We start from the raw sequence: 17222 nt of genomic DNA, 5'->3' as shown, positions 1-17222 counted from the left end.
AATGGAATCAGCCCCAGATCGAGCCGAGCGACGTTGGTGTCTCGTTCTGCAGAATGAATGACGGAGCATTTGCTCCATCGGAGTTGTTTGCTCCCCATATTGGCGACGGTCCCAAAAACAGGCCTCCGACCTTGAACGGATTGAGAGCCTCCGATGGAGTTCTCAGGTAGTCCATTTGTTGGTTAGGACCGGCAATTTCAGAGAGCAAATGGAGAGGGGTGATGGGTGGTGGCAGGTCTTCCGGGTCACTATAGGAGACATCTGACATGGCGCGAACACTCATTTCTGGTCTGGGATCGGACGAGTCAAGCAGGTGCGGGGAAAATGTGTTCATGAATCTCATCAGTACATTCTTGACCAACGGATTCTGGGACATGTCCACTGCTGACAACAGCTGAGCTAAAACCTTCGAACAAAATGGGATAAGAGAAGGATGTGACTCGCTCAAGCCTGTCAGCATTTTAGTGAGACAAAAAATCGCAACATCTTCGTAAGCCAGATACAGCTTTTGCAGGCCGTTGGAACAGTGATCACAAATACGGTTGGAGATAGTCAAAACATCTCTTGCAAATGCGTTATCACTACCCAACGATGCAGCATAGGTTTGAGCGTTCAAACCAAGAAGCTGCGAAGATAGGTTTTGATCTACCTCCAGACCAAGTAGACGAAGATTCAAACCATCCAAAACGGAACCAGGCTGGGAGGCGTTTACTTTCTCGCCATCATAAGGCAGATCTGTGTCCAACTCATCAGAGCGCATACTGCCTGATGTGAAGACAATGGGAAGGCTGCTTGCTGATTTTGCCACAGTATCAAGCACTTTCTGCTGGATGTCGGTGGCCAGTGCCAGGCATTGCATAAGACTTGTAGCATTTGCAGTGGAACTTGACTTTCCAGCAAACATGGCCGAAAATGGGCTCGGGGTGTATGCTGATTCCGGGTAGAACAATGAGTCCTTTTTGGGAATCGGAGGGTTGGAGAACTCAAACTGGGCACCAAGTTCAGGTAGCAGAGGGTATCCCAGAGGTCCAAGTCCAACGCATATAAGGTAGATTGAGTTGCTGAGCAGGGAGGGTAGAGATAATGTCAGAGCATGATCATCGATAAGATCACACAATTTGTTCACATTGGCGGGATTTGCCTCCAAAGAGACGTTGAGAACTTTCAGAGCAAGGTGGAGGTTGTTGATGAAAGCCGACTCCTCCAGCAGGGATATGCTGAGGTTTTGGTTGACCAGTTCAGTCAACACCTCAATACTAGCAGATGTTGGAGACCAGCGATCTTCATCTAGGTTACTCCCGATAATTGCTTTAAAGGAAGCGTCCATGTGGGAACGAACAACGTTGACGGCATCGGTAGAGCGCAAACGATCAAAGTGCAATGCGAGCCTATTGCTGATCCTAGAGAGAAAGTATTGCAAAGCTAAGGAAACGTTGGCTGGACATTCGAATTTCAACAGATCTTCCAATTGGTTTAAGAATCCTGGCTTTTGCATCGCGTAGATAGCTAAGTGTTCTTCGAGCATAACATCACCCTTAACATCCGCAAAAGCATGACATAAAATTGTCACTATATCCTCATGTGGCACATGGGCCAATGATATAACAAGGTTGTGAGCGTACTTGAGCTTGAAAATGTCAACGGAGGAGTTGCTGAGATTATGCTCATGCTTCAGATAGCTCAGTCCGCTTAGCGGACCCAAGGCTGTCGCAGAAGACTTGGAAGCATTGACATCTGTCAGCAGTTGGGATAAACACTCAAATGAAGTCCTACTGTGAAGCGCAAACATGAGGATCACACCGACATCCAGGGCAGTCGCACTGTCGGAAGATCTTTCAGAGAGACATGTTAAAGATCTCTGAATCAAAGGCTTCAACACATCAGCAGTCAACAGGGTTTCGCAGCTTCTAAGGCAGAAGTGTTTGTCTGTAGCAGAAAGACACAAAAAAGTTCTCAAGACTTTGGAAGCTTGGGATATGAGCACTGTAGAGTTGACATAGCCGTCTTCACCTGTAAGACCTGGCATATCCAACTTCCCCGCGATTTGAACAAGACTAAAGGCAGAAGAGAGAGCCTTTTTGTCAATATCGCCCAAGTCTGCATCTAAGCGTTTCAGAGTGGAGCTATACTCATCGCTTTTCAAAAGTTTGTTCAAGTAGTCCCCGGAGTGAGAAAAAATTGGGTCTTCCATTTTCGGCTTTGGCCTGAGAGCGTGGGGCTAGAAGAGGAGATGGTAGCTTCAACAAGACAAGACAAGGCAAAGACAAAGACAAAGTCCAAATTGAGGGAAAAAATTGAGCTTCAGTCACAAAATAGACCCAACCAAAATATCCCAATTGTCAATTCAAGTGTCCTTAGGAGATAACCTTGATGTAACCCAGCAAACGTGGATTTGTCTTGTTCGATAAGGAGGACGATGAGATCAGGCTCACTTCGCTAGATCGCAAGATTAGCGAGATACTAAAGCCAAAGGGGATCGAATGAAGAATAGGAAATATCTCTTGTCACGCTCAAGAGAAGAGTCACAAACTACTATTCACTTTCGATCACAGAGATTGTTAGTCAAACTGCAGACAAGAGATGATGAAGGAAGAGGGAGGAGAGATGCAGTAAAACCGATCTGGGGACCCCAAAATTTCGCCGTGAAAAGCCGCCTCGGACTTGGCTACCGTGACATGTCAGGAATGGGGCTAGAAAGTGTGTTCTGAATATTATTTTGTGATTCGCTGGTGATAAAGGGTTAATTGAATAATACAATTGGCTAGATTTACAATCGAATCAGAGCACTAGTTATTGTCAATTCTGAGACTATCAGGTGATCTGGGGCTACGCGTTTCGTTGAAGTGCAGTGGTTTACCAATAGTCGGCTATATAAGATAAGAAGCCGACCTCCACACATCGCGATCTGGTGATCTATTGTTTAGTCAGGTTTATTGTTTGCTATTTCTTCAAATCCTGATATTTCAATATTTCGATATTTCAGAATTTTCAATCTTAATCTACTTGGATGGCTTTCAACCCAGCACTTATCGTTGTCGATCTCCAGGAGGACTTCCTGCCTCCTTCTGGCTCACTGGCTGTGACGGATGGCAGGGACATCATTCCCGCAATTCTGGAACTCACGGATCTGGAAAAATACAACTGGAAGACCATAATTGCCACTAAAGACTGGCATCCGCAGGACCATTGCTCTTTCGCCTCAAACAACAACGTCGCCCCATACTCGAAGGTATGGTTTTCCCACCCACTGGGCGAAAAGGACCCCATCACCCACGAAGTGAAAAAAAGACTGGAAACAGTCTGGCCCGATCATTGTGTTCAAGACTCCAGAGGATCCGAGTTTCCAGCTGAATTCCAGGCCCAATGGGATATTCTTGAGCAATCTGCGACCTCAACCCATCTGGTCAAGAAGGGCTATCTCAAGGACCGCGAGTATTATTCGGCCTTCGAAGACGTCTGGAAACTACACCACACAGAACTGGAGGATATACTGGTTTCTGAGAAAATTACACATGTGTTCACGGTGGGATTGGCGTGCGACTTTTGCGTTGTGAACACTTCGATTGATTCTGCCTCTCTGGGGTTCCCAACGTTTTCAATCAAGGAGTGCAGTAGGTCCGTGTATCCGGATAAGCAGAAGGAGACGGACGAGCTTTATGAGGAAAATAATGTGAAGTTGATATCACTGAATAGTGATATCTTGAAAAAGGTAGAAAAACATTGAAATTTTTATAATTTTTGACTGTTAGTGACATTTTGAAAAAAGGTCAAAAAGCTGGTCTGTCTGGCTTGGACCCCTAACGCATAACCCCAACGCAATGACCAAATCCAATTAAGAACCAGGACTTTAATGACCTGTTCAGTATCTAGACTTAGGCCAGGAAAGATACACCCCATCAGCTCATATCCCCACAACTCACGACATGTTACGTCACTCTCGTCATTCAATCAAATCATCATCCCCACCACGGCTTTGGCAACGCCGCACAAACAGCGTGGATTACACAATCAGCACACACACGCCCAGAAAAGCTTTTTTGCCGGTGCAGGAATGACTCCATTCCCGGGGACGGGCGATGAGTGTGCTTTCTCTCAATACTTTTCATCCACTGCAAAAGCTTGTACAACTTGCAAAACAACGTCAAGGATGAGTTCTGTGGAAACTGTTGAGATTTTGGGTTCCAAGACCATCCATGTTGGCTACAGCATACAATCTCACATCGTCAGTGAGATTGTGAGGAACAAGGCTTCCTCCACATATGTGATCATCACTGACTCCAACATCGAGAAAGCAGGCCATCTGGCCTCCTACAAGGCGAAGTTTCTTGAGGAGCTTGCAGTGAGTAGGCCTGAGTCGCGTTTGCTTACTTATGTTGTCTCTCCGGGCGAAGCCAACAAGACCAGAGCCACCAAAGAGAGTATCGAGGACTACCTGCTTGCCAGCGGGTGTGTTCGCGATACCTTCATCATTGCCATTGGCGGTGGTATTATTGGAGACATGATTGGCTTCGTAGCAGCTACTTTCATGAGAGGTGTGAGATTTGTGCAAATCCCAACCACTTTGCTGGCTATGGTGGATTCCTCCATTGGTGGAAAGACTGCTGTTGATACCCCGCTCGGAAAGAATTTCATTGGGTCTTTCTGGCAACCAGATTACGTCTTTGTTGATGTGTCCTTTTTGGAGACTTTGCCAGAACGTGAGTTTATCAATGGTATGGCCGAGGTTATCAAAACCGCTGCCATTTGGGACGAGGTTGAGTTCACCAGATTGGAACAGTACTCCAAGTCATTCTTAGAGGTGATTAGAGACAGGAAGGCCGATGGCACCGTGGACCTGACTCCTTTGAGAGATCACATCCTAAAGCTAGTGCTGGGATCTATCCGTGTCAAGGCCGAGGTGGTGAGCTTGGACGAGCGTGAAGGTGGCTTGAGAAACCTACTGAATTTCGGCCACTCCATTGGTCATGCCTACGAGGCCATATTAACTCCACAGGCTCTACACGGTGAATGTGTATCTGTTGGTGCTGTGAAAGAGGCCGAGTTGAGTAGATACTTGGGTATTCTCTCTTCTGCAGCCGTGTCCAGACTGTCGAAGTGTCTGAGTTCATACGGTTTGCCAATCTCTCTGGATGATAAAATACTGAAGAGTAGGGTAAATGGAAAGACCTGTCCCGTTGATGTGGTGCTAAAGAAAATGGCTGTCGACAAGAAGAACGATGGTTCCAAAAAGAAGGTTGTGCTGTTGAAAGAGATTGGTGCGTGCTACGAGCCAAAGGCCTCGGTAGTCTCCGACCAGGACATTCGTGTGGTCATTTCTGACGAAGTGATTGTTCATCCGTTCGTTTCTCCTCCCAAGAAGGTGGAGGTGGTTCCACCAGGATCCAAGTCTATTTCAAACAGAGCCCTTATACTGGCTGCTTTGGGTAAAGGTGAATGCAAAATCAAGAACTTGTTGCACTCGGACGATACCGGGTTCATGCTGAAAGCGGTAGCCGCTTTGAATGGTGCCACAATCTCTTGGGAAGATAGTGGTGATACTGTTGTGGTGAACGGTAATGGAGGTGATCTCATTGCTTGCCCTGAAGAGCTCTATCTGGGTAATGCCGGCACGGCCTCCAGATTCTTGACCTCTGTGGCTGCCCTGGTGAAGTCGAACGGTGATTTGAATACCATCGTTCTCACAGGTAATGCCAGAATGCAAGAGAGGCCAAACGGACCTCTGGTGGATGCTCTTCGCAACAACGGTTCGGAAATCACTTACCTCAACAACGAAGGCTCTTTGCCAGTCCGTGTCAAGACCGGCAAGGGACTCAAGGGAGGCCGTATCGAGCTTGCTGCCACAATCTCATCCCAGTACGTTTCTTCCATCTTGATGTGTGCACCATATGCTTCGTCTCCAGTGACTCTTGCACTGGTTGGAGGAAAGCCCATCTCGCAGCTGTATGTGGACATGACCATTAAGATGATGGAGGCCTTCGGTATAAAGGTCACCCAATCAGAGACCGAGCCATACACCTACCACATTCCCCAGGGTCATTATGTGAACCCTGCCGAGTACGTGATCGAGTCTGATGCTTCATCTGCTACATATCCATTGGCATTCGCTGCCATGACAGGTACCGAATGTACCGTTCCCAACATTGGATCATCTTCTCTGCAAGGAGATGCACGTTTTGCAGTTGATGTTCTCAGACCAATGGGCTGTCACGTGGTTCAGACAGAAACCTCTACCACGGTCCAAGGTCCACCAGTGGGTCAATTGAAGGCGCTGCCTCAAGTTGACATGGAACCAATGACGGACGCTTTCTTGACTGCGACTGTCGTTGCTGCTGTTGCAAATGATCCAAAACAGACCACGACTATCACCGGAATTGCCAACCAGAGAGTGAAGGAGTGTAACAGAATAGAGGCCATGAGAGTTCAACTTGCAAAGTTTGGCGTGGTGGCCACAGAGCTTCCTGATGGAATTGTCATTCATGGCATCGACTACAAGAACCTGAAGACACCAGAGGCTCCTGGTATCCACTCATATGACGATCATAGAGTGGCCATGAGTTTCTCGCTGCTTGCTGGCTTGGCTCCAGCTCCAGTCATTATCCAGGAGAGAAACTGCACAGCAAAGACTTGGCCAGGCTGGTGGGATACTTTGCACACCACTTTCAATGCCACGATTGATGGCCACGAGTCGTCCTCAAGCTCTGCCACTTCAACTGTTGTTAATAACGGCGACAAAAGTGTGGTGGTGATTGGTATGAGAGGTGCGGGAAAGTCTACCCTGTCAAAGATTGTCTCGCAAGTCTTGAATTTCCAGGTCACCGATCTGGACAAGGTGTTTGAGGAAAAGGAGAACATTGGAATTCAAGACTTCATCAGAAAACACGGATGGGAAGAATTCAGGGTCAGAGAAGAGAAGATCACCAAGGAGTGTCTCAGCACCCTGAGGACTGGCCATGTCCTCTCCACCGGAGGTGGCATTGTTGAAAGTGCCGCATCAAGAGAACTCTTGAAGCAATACGTTAAAGATGGCGGAATTGTTTTGCATTTGCACCGTGATATTGAAGAAACGGTCTCCTACTTGTCTGCTGATGCCACGCGTCCAGCATACATCGAAGAGATCCAGGCTGTTTGGAAAAGAAGGGAGTGTCTTTACAAAGAATGCTCCAACAGCTATTTCTTCTCTCCCCATTGTTCTTCTGATGACGAGTTCAAAACGCTCAATGCTTCGTTTGCCAATTTTATTCGCACTATCACTGGGGCTCCAGCGCCTATTCCAGATTCGAGGTCTTTCTTTGTGTGTCTGACTTACAAGAACCTGGGTGATGCGAAGTCTGACTTGCCTGATATTGGCATTGGTGCTGATGCCATAGAACTCCGTGTTGACCACTTGGCTTCGTTTGATGAGGACTTTGTTGGTGAACAGGTGTCCATCTTGCGGAACCATTCCAGTCTTCCGATCATCTTCACCATCAGGACAAAATCTCAAGGCGGTCTGTTCCCAGATGACGACATTGCCAAGATTGAGTCGTTGATCCTGCTTGCGTTCAAGATGGGTGTTGACTACCTGGACCTGGAGTTGACTCTGCCAGCTGCGCTTTTGGACTCCGTTTCTTCTAAGAGGAAGTTCACCAAGATCATAGGATCGCACCACGACTTCTCCGGAACTTTGAAATGGAACAACGTCGAGTGGGAGAACAGATATGCTCTTGCTAAGGGCCTGAATGTTGATCTTGTCAAGTTTGTTGGAACTGCCACCACATTTGCGGATAACATTGCTTTGGAGAAATTCAGAGCTGATCACACCGAAATACCTCTTATCGCCATAAACATGGGAGAGTTCGGCAAGATGTCGAGAGTGGTGAATCCGCTGTTGACTCCGATCACCCACAAAGCTCTTCCATCCGCATCTGCTCCGGGTCAGCTCACGATTCAGGAGATCAACGAAGCCGCTAATCTGATTGGTCTGTTGCCTGCGAAGAAGTTCTACGTGGTTGGAACTCCTGTGGGCCACTCTCGTTCGCCAGCACTTCACAACGCTGGCTACAAGGAACTCGGATTGCCCCACTCGTTTGAGCTCTTTGACACGGGCAGCGTCCAGGAGGTCAACGAGAAGCTTTTCAAAAGCCCCACTTTTGGTGGATGTGCCGTAACGATCCCTTTAAAGATTGATGTTATCGATCAATTATCGGAGCTCTCCGACTCAGCCAAGACCATTGGTGCTGTGAACACGGTTCTGCCGCTAGCAGCAGGCGGTCTCAGAGGAGATAACACAGACTGGATCGGAGTGGCCCAATCTTTTTACAAGTCTGGTGTTCCCAAGCTTTCCAAACAGGCTGGAATTTCTGGTCTGGTGATTGGGGCCGGTGGAACTTCTCGTTCTGCTATCTATGCTTTGAACCAGATGGGATGCTCCACCATCTATCTTCTAGGCAGAACGGCTTCCAAGCTTGAAACTGTCAAGGATCATTTCCCTTCCTCTTACAACATCAAGGTAGTCACCACTGCTGAACAGGCTTTGGGGGCCGATCCAGTTTCGGTGATTGTGAGCACCATCCCAGGTTACTCTGACTTGGATTCGTCTCTATTGGAAAGTATAACAGCTTTCTTGGGTAACGGAAAGTCCCAGTCGTTATTCCAGCCAACGCTGATGGAGGCTGCCTACAAGCCAAAGGTCACCCATATCATGAAGACTGCTGAGGAACACGGATGGAAGACCATTTCGGGATACCACATGCTTGCCAACCAAGCAGAAGAGCAGTTCAAGCTGTTTACCGGGATGTCGGTTTCATATGATTTGATTTACAATGCCGTTGCTGCCGAATAGACTGGCGATATATATTGAGACCAACTAATTTCATCATTATCAGTTAATTTAGACACATAGCGACCCACAAAATCCTGTATTTAGTCATTCTTAACAACCCTAGCAACACATACGGAAATATCATCCGTTTTACCACCCATAATGAACCCAGCACCAGAACTTTTGGAGGGCAGTTTGTTCACTATCTCCACATATGGACTAACAGCAAAGTTATCGTATGCCACAGTCTTTGCCTTATAGACTAGTAGATTAGCCAACTCTTTGAGCGACTTCTTCTCCCTGAAGATGGTCTTATCAACATAGACGAGTATCTCGTCAGGCCAGAGGTTATCTGTCAATCCGTCAGAAGACATCACTATGATGTCATCCTCCTCCAATTCGAAGGAGTCATACCAGGCAATTTGAGACGGTATCACGTTGATGTTGTTGGTACCCAGCTGTTGGGGACATAGTGCTGAAAGCATTTGGATTTCGTTAGTCTCAACGACATCACCATCCCGGATCACAAACACCTTACTATCCCCTATGCTGATCACGGCCAACTGAGACCCCAGAATAGTACATATAAGAGCAGTCGAGGACCCGCTCAGCCCTTCCACGTCCATCAGGTCCGACGTGTGAAAAAAGGAACTATCCAGAATCTCCTGAACATCCTTCAGAGTCGGGGAATAGGGACTGGATTCCACCTTGTGCCTGGCAAGACCTCTGCTCATAGTTTCCAGTAGAGACCTAGCCCATAGACCAGCATCCGCATTCTCCTTCCAGTCTGAGACCCCATCTGCAACCCCGAGAAGACTGGAAGAACATATCATAGCATCATCGCCACTTCGCACGGACAGCGTATCTAGTGGAGATCCCGGAGCCCTTCTCAATGGCATGAGTGCTGCCACATTACCCCCACCGCTGAGATCAGCCAGGGAGGAGATCATTGGTATTTCGGAAGGCGAATGGTAAGCATAACAGGAGAATGCAAATTCAAACTTGAAATTGTCGTTTGAGGATCTTTTGGCTGAGAACTCAATTCTGCTTGGCCCAATTGACACATTGTCTCCTGTTGCATAGCTCCTCATCTGTCTTAAGCGACACAACGAGGGAATTTGTTGCGAAAACTTCTTCAAGGGTTTACAACAGCCAATCCGGTGATTTATCATGGGCCATCGTGAAATCCGAGTTTTTAATGCGAATGCTTCTCAAGCAAGGCGAACTAAGGAGGAGGAAACTGCAGACAAGTTAGGAGATTTGGGCTGAGCTTGAGGCCGGGGAAAAAGATAGAGTCACGTGATGTACGGCTCCATAGTGGAGGAATACTGATCTGAAATTTCTAGCCTTATTGTGAGAAAATTCATGTTTTGATTCCTCCAGGATACTTTGATCCGTCCAGACATGGTGCAGGAGGATCTCCCGACACAGGAATGTGAGTGACTTCGCCAACTTTCCAGTACTTCTTGTGTGACTCGTAAAACGAGGTCCAGGACTGGATTGCCTCCTCCACGTCGTCCTGATCAAGTCCTCGTAAATCATAGGTGTATTCGTCATCCTTGTTCAAACATCCAGTCACAAGAACCCGGGTGGCGTCTTTTCCTGCGAATTTCGCATATGGTCCACCGGGCCCATAAATCTCCTTCGAAGCCGTAACATCATATATCGTGCCGTTGACGGCGATATAAATAGGAAAACCGGTGACCTGTCCGTTAAACAATTTGAGCTCATGATCAGTCAGCACCATGTTAGTTTTGCTCACCTGGTGTCCAAGAAACTGTGGATTGAGCCACTTCCCACTGTATCCCCAAGTGGATGACCCTGTGAACCAGTTGGATAGTATTGCGTTCAGCAACAAAATTCCTCCGAGAATTCTGATGTAGTCTACCGCACCGAATCCCTCCTTTCTGATACTATCCTCTTGGTTTTTATTGGACGACATGGCGATAAAGATCAAACGGCTGAATCATTGATTCTATGAAGAGCGTATGCGTTTCCAAGTACTTTTCTACAATGAGATGCCTTATTAGGACGGACACTAATTAAATAATTGATTTATATACGCCACATACGGCTAAACCATCTATACCAACAACTATCACTTCCAATCATTAACAAAATGCTTTATACCTTCTTCACGTTTACTAATTTACAAAATGGTCAGATCACATTACGTTTCCATCAAATTGCTGGCCAGCCAAATTGAACCCCATGTGGTCGGGGTCCTGGTTGGTATCCACAGACATTAACAGGTCACTCCAGAATTCATCGTTCAGCGCCCAATAGGACAACTCAACAGGGTCATTTTCAACAGCATCAACACGGGGAGAAACTCCCATATAATTCTTGTCATAGATGGAGTTTAGTCGACTCCGGCCACCGTTGTAAACCGTGCTATCCAGATTCATGGGGATGTGAGCTCCTTCGCTAACCACAATGTTGGGTAGGACGTTGTCCTGAGAACCCTGTGGTTGGTTAGCACCGGAAGCTTGATCTGGTTTGCCGATTCCAGTTTCTTGCATTGCAGCAGCATCCGAAAGGATGTCCAATGGCGAAGCCGGATTCTGGGCCGAGGAGCCGTTGTTCCACGTTGGCGACAATCTTGACCCAGGAGCACTACCACGGTTCTGTTGTTGTTGTTGTTGCTGCTGCTGTTGTTGCTGTACATTTCCATCTTCGAAACCAGCCTTTTGCATAGCCAAGTTGTTTATGATAGCCTGGATCTGTGACATGTAAGTCTGGGTGAAGAGCCCCAACACCAGTCTCATCTTGCTCAAGAAGTTGTTTCCTGGATGGGACGTGGAACTGCGGTGAACAAGATCACACAGTTTCTTTACCACCACCAGCGCATCAGCAGTGACCAAATTGTATTTGGATATGACTGGCACACTGACACACAGATAGCGCAGACGAAGCAGCATACCGGCAGTGTATATGATTCTGGAGGAGTAGAATAGTGGCATTGTGGTGACATCCTCCTCGGAAAGCTCACCGAAATGGTACAAACAATCATAGCAGGATTGGGCGCATCTTTCGATGGATATTCCAACAAAAGCCGGAAGAGGCTGTTCAGGGCTCTCGTGGAACCGGCCTTCGTTGAAGATTTTGTGCAAAGCAGGCTCATGGAGATATGCCTGAACCGAATAGAAATACGCCATAAAGATGTCATAATCGTTGGTACCCTTGGTGTGGATTATTATTTTCTTCTTGATTCCCTCCAACTGTCTCTGGAGCTCACCCACCACATACCTGTGTCTGTTTCCACCCAGCTCCGAGATGCTCACACTGGTGTCACCGGGAGAATGTATGGCATGGTGGCTCTTTTCCAGAATATAGTTCAATCTGGCATACATGGAAACGTTCATGTTGTCCTTCTGGCCCGTGAGCTCTAGCTCGTTGCAACAATCCTCAATGTACTCAGTCCACTGTACAGGGATCCTTCTTCTCAGGAACAACGATATGCAAACAGAGGTGAGATACACTACCAGCAAGAGAGAACGACGCTCCAGAGCCTGGGGGTCATCCATCATGGTCCTACGAGTGGTGCCCTCGTCCTTATTGTAAAAGAAGAACGGTCTTCCACTGAGACCCAGATCCTGCACCATGGCGATACACAGAAGACTGATCATGTGGTATCTTCTATGGTGGAACAACTCAGGGCTGTTATACCAGATAGATAACAGCAGTAATGATTTCAACAGCTCCATGGACTTGTTGCCGATGGTGAGGACCTCTATGGAAATCACCTTCATCACAAGAACGTCCAGTCTCTTATTGATCTCGTTTGGAGCAGATAACACCATCGAGCATGTGGCCATTATGGTCAAGAACAACACAGGCTGTTCCTTGCGCAAATCATCAACCGTTAAGCTGGCATCCACCAGAATAAACGGATATCTCGCAGCCATCTGCACTCTCCACACATCGAGGCGAGTCTCTGCCTGTTGCTGGGTCAACAGTCCCAAGGCTATGGGATCGAAATTTTCAATTTTGTATGTCTCCGCTAGAATCGAAAGTCGTCTTTCTGCATTGGCCACTGCTGACACTGTAGAATTAGAAGCAAAATTTTGCAAGTCATACAAGATCTCGAGCTCCTTTCTGAGCTCGTTGACCTGATGATTAACAGGGTCCTCTTCGTCATGCGAGCCCTCGATGGAAGATAACGAACTCATGTACTGCCTTTGTTCTGCTGGGGTCCCGTTCGTGCTGGTGCTTTCGTATGGCTGGGGCATTTCGTTGGGAATTTCAGTCTTCAACATTGACGGTTGCGGAGGAGTGGGACGATTCTGTGGGCTTCTGTGCATACTGCCAGAAGGGCTCACCACTGAGGGTGATGAGTGCATCATGAGCTCGGGTGAGTTCGTGTTTGGAGGAGGAGGAAACCCATGTGGAGAAGTCCCCATCATGGCATATACCGACTGCGCTGGTGGTACCGAAGCAGCCTGCGAATTCATCCTTTGCTGCCTCGCCAGTTCCGCCTTCACCAGCAAAAGTTCCTTCTCTAGCGCCGCCATCTTATTGGCGGGCGATTGTATTGTTGTGGCTCTCTTCTTCTTGATTTGGGTGAAGTCTATTTCGCACGGACGCTGTGCCCTGGTGCACCGGATGCAAGGACCGTTAGGGTCCTTCTCATTATTGGGCACACATCTCACTTTCAAAGAGTGACAGGCCTTGCAAGCCACCGATCGTCTTTTGCTGGAGTCTTTATGGGATTTCGTGCCATTTTCGTGGTCGGCGGACCAATCGGCCTGGAGAGTTTCAGACAGTACCGGCACATCATCACTCGGCACCCGCTCCTGCCGCTCCTGGCCTGAGGGGTGTGTTCTCTTGAGCGACATTGATGGTAATCACGAGCGGAAACAATGTATCAGCTGATTATTAGTACACAATAACGTTTGGGCGCTTTTGATTCCAAAAATAGGCTTCGGATCGGCTATTAACAACACCAAACGGCTGATACCCTACTCATGCAAAGACGGGACCCTCGAAAAAAACACAGCCGGCCTGGAAGAGAGTCCGAGTCGTGCCCGGACCAATAAAACTGGGATATCGGAAATGCTGTGGAATTGTCCGAGCAGTGAAAAATAGATAGAGCAAAATGTATGACATAAGCAATTTCCGCCTCTACAAGAGGTGTATAGAATGAAGAAAGTACATAGATAGGTACATAGATAGAGATTAATAGGCTAGATGATGCAGTTTTATAGCCTTTTTTATAGCTTAAGTTTTGTAGCTTTTTCGAACGCTTTCCGTTCGATCCACTTAAGACTTGATACAGATCTTAGAACCATCCTCCAGACGCTTCACATCAGCCTCGGCTACCGCCTTATTAGAGCTTCTGTTGAGTGCCATATGACTCTGGACCAAGTGACCAGCAGCAAGGGCAGAGCACAGAGACAATTCCGCCGCAAGCACGGCCGAGGCCACGATCTTGGCCAGTTGTCTGGCGTTAGCACCTGGCTCTGTCATATGAGGGCCCTTGACACCCAGGAGTTCTAGCATGGCTCCCTGAGGTTCCAGAACAGTCCCACCACCAATGGTACCCACCTCAATGGAAGGCATGGAGACCGAAATTCTCAAGTCTCCATTAGGGAATTTGCTCATCAAAGTGATACAGTTGGAACTCTCAACGTTCTGAGCAGGATCTTGGCCAGTGGCTAGGTAAACCGCAGTTACCAGATTGGCAGCATGGGCATTGAATCCACCGATAGCTCCAGCCATAGCCGAACCAATCAGATTCTTGTCCATGTTCAGTTCTATAAGAGCATCAACCTCTGACTTGAGCACCTTTCTGACCACTTCGGCAGGAATGCGAGCCTCGGCAACCACACTCTTACCACGGCCCTCTATCCAGTTGATAGCAGCAGCCTTTTTGTCGGTACAGTAGTTACCTGAAAGAGAGATAATCTCCATGTCGTCCCATCCACCCTCTTCGATCATATATCTCAAAGAGTGCTCAACACCCTTAGAAATCATGTTCATTCCCATGGCATCACCAGTTGTGGTTTTGAATCTGATAAATAGCAGGTTGCCCGCAAGAGCAGTCTTGACATGCTGCAATCTCGCGAAGCGCGACGTAGAGTTGAAAGCCTTCTTGACAATTGCCTGACCCTCTTCCGAGTCCAGCCAGATCTTACAGGCACCCGAGCGTGCCAAAGTAGGGAACGAAACACATGGACCTCTTGTCATACCGTCCTGAGTCAGAACAGTCTCCACTCCTCCGCCAGCATTGATAGCCTTGCAACCTCTCATGGTAGAGGCAACAAGACATCCTTCTGTGGTAGCCATTGGAATGTGATAAGCCTTTCCATCAATGATTAATGGACCAGCAACACCAACCGGTAATGGCATGTAACCAATAACGTTTTCACAACAAGCTCCAAAGACACGATCGTAGTCAAAGTGCTTATAAGGCAAACTGCCGGATTCAAGAATTGGAGCATCGGCCAGTTTGGCGATGGCCTTTCTTCTGACAAGAACGGCACGAGTCTTATCGCCCAATTGCTTCTCCAAAGCATAAAGGGGAAGTTTTCCTTCCGTGACAAGCTTGGTGATCTCATCATCGTAGCACTCCTTAACATTTCCTGCCTTCAATATTTCTACCAAATCCTCAACAGGTCTAAGCTTGGCAGCTTTAGCCAGATCAAGCATAGATGAGGACGAAGAGCTGGACGAAGACGAATATGATTCGCTTTCCTCAACCATCTGGGCCTCTTTGACATGATCACCAACATGGACAGGCTCAATCTTTTGTGGCTCAGCAACAGAGACTTTGCGTGGACGGGCAGATCTTTCACTTTTAGCTTCAGAATGACGACGAACAGAACGAGGAGTCTGTTGAACCTCAAGAGTAGACTTGGCAGCATTCAGCAAATAGATGTTTAGCGAAACACTGATTCCAGCAATGACAAACAAAAACTTGCTCACCAAGGGATCGACGATGGTCTGAGACAGCTTGGAGAAGAAAATCGAGATCAAATCCTCTAGAGTGACCAACCAGTTAACAGGAACGTAGTATTTTGGAGAGAACAGAAAAACGATGGTTCCATTAGGTCCGATTGGAATATTTTCTGCCAGAACCTTTGAAATCAGGAAATCATCTCCGAGGAGAGAGATCGGCCCAACAGTCGTGGAATCGTACAACCAGGAAGTACCCAAAGCAAACAGATGGAAGCCCAAAAAGCCCACGATCATGGCCACTTTGAACGACAAAACACCACCGTTGCGACTGAAGAGAGGAGTTTGAGGAACAGACGAAGAGGCAACACTTTCAGCGACCGATTCGCTGATGCCATCCTCTTCCAAGACATCTCTTAAAGCAATTGACTCGTGGACTCTGTTTATCTGGGCCTTCAAAGAAAGGATAGCAGCGTAGAAGGTGAACGTGGACAACAGATCGAAAGCCAAGATGTTCGAGGATAAAATACAGAAGTTCCTGAGACCAGTCAAATTGGGCAACACAACAGCACAGGCAAGAAAGGCAAATATCATAATGGTGTGATCTCTGATCAGAGGCCAAGCAGCTGTCCTGTGGAGCACATCCGCAATCGCAGAAGGAATATCTTTATTGTTGCGGCTTCTAACAGAGGCTAGAACCGGAGCAGTAAAGTCAACCTTGTGTTTGAAACCAATGGTAGCAACCAAAAACGGCAAACCCTCGCTGAGAGAGATAAGGGGAACCGTAATCTCAAGGAGTTCCGTGGTGAATGCTAGGGCAAACAAGAAACCGAAGCCCGAAGACATCAATGACCCAAATGCCAGCCAAAATGTGGAACCCTGTTTTCTCATCTCTAGGAAGAGCTGAATGAACGTGTACCACATGGCCACATACGCGACCGTAATCAAGGCGATATCAAAAGGTTCAGCACCTCTGATGACATTGGTAACCTTAGAGAAGACCTTTCTGAAATATTCAGAGTAGCGCCCCAGTCTTTGCGAGGGCTGGATCTTCCAGGCTATTCCGTCAGGTCCATCCAGAACACGGATCGCTTGAAGAGTAGCAGAAACATCATCTTCTTCTTTGACTATCAGAAAACGTTCTGGCGAGCCCTCCTGACCTACTGTTCCAGCAACATCGGGCAATTCGTAGGATTGCGTCATTCTAAACTTCAATGGAATGGCTGCGAATTGGCTTGCAGACCCAAAATCAACAGTGTTTTCCACCTGTACCCAGCTCTCCAATTCAGAAGAGCCGGCAGGATGGTAGAAGGCAACATGCTCCCGGTACTCTTCCGAAAGAGAGACATATTTGTCGATTATGGTGAGGTAAGTGACTGAGGCCAGAAGAGTGGTGGCCACGATGATGTGGATAGGCCTATTAGCACAAAACTTGGACAATTGAGCCACAACCGACGGCACAACCGAAATCATGGTGGTTAAACGTCTGAAGTGTGTTGTTAGTGGACGGACTTTCAGATGGTGA

The 17222-nt window shown here is 47.5% G+C and overlaps 7 protein-coding genes across 7 annotated transcripts; 2 read left to right on the top strand and 5 right to left on the bottom strand.

The window, feature by feature from the left end:
• Nucleotides 1-7: 7 nt before the first annotated feature.
• On the bottom strand, nt 8-2191 carry KUCA_T00001354001 (uncharacterized protein; the record flags this gene model as incomplete). The annotated part of the gene is made up of 1 exon (XM_022603524.1): nt 8-2191. The coding sequence occupies one exon, from the start codon at nt 2189-2191 to the stop codon at nt 8-10; it is 2184 nt and encodes a 727-aa protein (XP_022457397.1).
• An 816-nt stretch (nt 2192-3007) lies between these two features.
• KUCA_T00001353001 (uncharacterized protein) lies at nt 3008-3724 on the top strand (the record flags this gene model as incomplete). Its single annotated transcript, XM_022603523.1, has 1 exon — nt 3008-3724. The coding sequence occupies one exon, from the start codon at nt 3008-3010 to the stop codon at nt 3722-3724; it is 717 nt and encodes a 238-aa protein (XP_022457396.1).
• A 423-nt stretch (nt 3725-4147) lies between these two features.
• Nucleotides 4148-8821, top strand: KUCA_T00001352001 (uncharacterized protein; the record flags this gene model as incomplete). Its single annotated transcript, XM_022603522.1, has 1 exon — nt 4148-8821. The coding sequence occupies one exon, from the start codon at nt 4148-4150 to the stop codon at nt 8819-8821; it is 4674 nt and encodes a 1557-aa protein (XP_022457395.1).
• An 80-nt stretch (nt 8822-8901) lies between these two features.
• KUCA_T00001351001 (uncharacterized protein) lies at nt 8902-9972 on the bottom strand (the record flags this gene model as incomplete). The annotated part of the gene is made up of 1 exon (XM_022603521.1): nt 8902-9972. The coding sequence occupies one exon, from the start codon at nt 9970-9972 to the stop codon at nt 8902-8904; it is 1071 nt and encodes a 356-aa protein (XP_022457394.1).
• Nucleotides 9973-10163: 191 nt separating this feature from the next.
• Nucleotides 10164-10742, bottom strand: KUCA_T00001350001 (uncharacterized protein; the record flags this gene model as incomplete). Its single annotated transcript, XM_022603520.1, has 1 exon — nt 10164-10742. One exon carries the CDS (start codon nt 10740-10742, stop codon nt 10164-10166), a length of 579 nt encoding a protein of 192 aa, XP_022457393.1.
• A 223-nt stretch (nt 10743-10965) lies between these two features.
• KUCA_T00001349001 (uncharacterized protein) lies at nt 10966-13638 on the bottom strand (the record flags this gene model as incomplete). Its single annotated transcript, XM_022603519.1, has 1 exon — nt 10966-13638. The coding sequence occupies one exon, from the start codon at nt 13636-13638 to the stop codon at nt 10966-10968; it is 2673 nt and encodes an 890-aa protein (XP_022457392.1).
• Nucleotides 13639-14062: 424 nt separating this feature from the next.
• On the bottom strand, nt 14063-17170 carry KUCA_T00001348001 (uncharacterized protein; the record flags this gene model as incomplete). Its single annotated transcript, XM_022603517.1, has 1 exon — nt 14063-17170. The coding sequence occupies one exon, from the start codon at nt 17168-17170 to the stop codon at nt 14063-14065; it is 3108 nt and encodes a 1035-aa protein (XP_022457391.1).
• Between the last annotated feature and the right edge of the window lie 52 nt (nt 17171-17222).

This window comes from Kuraishia capsulata, genomic scaffold (assembly GCF_000576695.1).
Source record: "Kuraishia capsulata CBS 1993 genomic scaffold, Kuraishia_capsulata_scaffold_2, whole genome shotgun sequence".
Lineage (NCBI taxonomy): Eukaryota > Fungi > Ascomycota > Pichiomycetes > Pichiales > Pichiaceae > Kuraishia > Kuraishia capsulata.
This window is presented reverse-complemented; position numbering and strand designations above follow the sequence as displayed.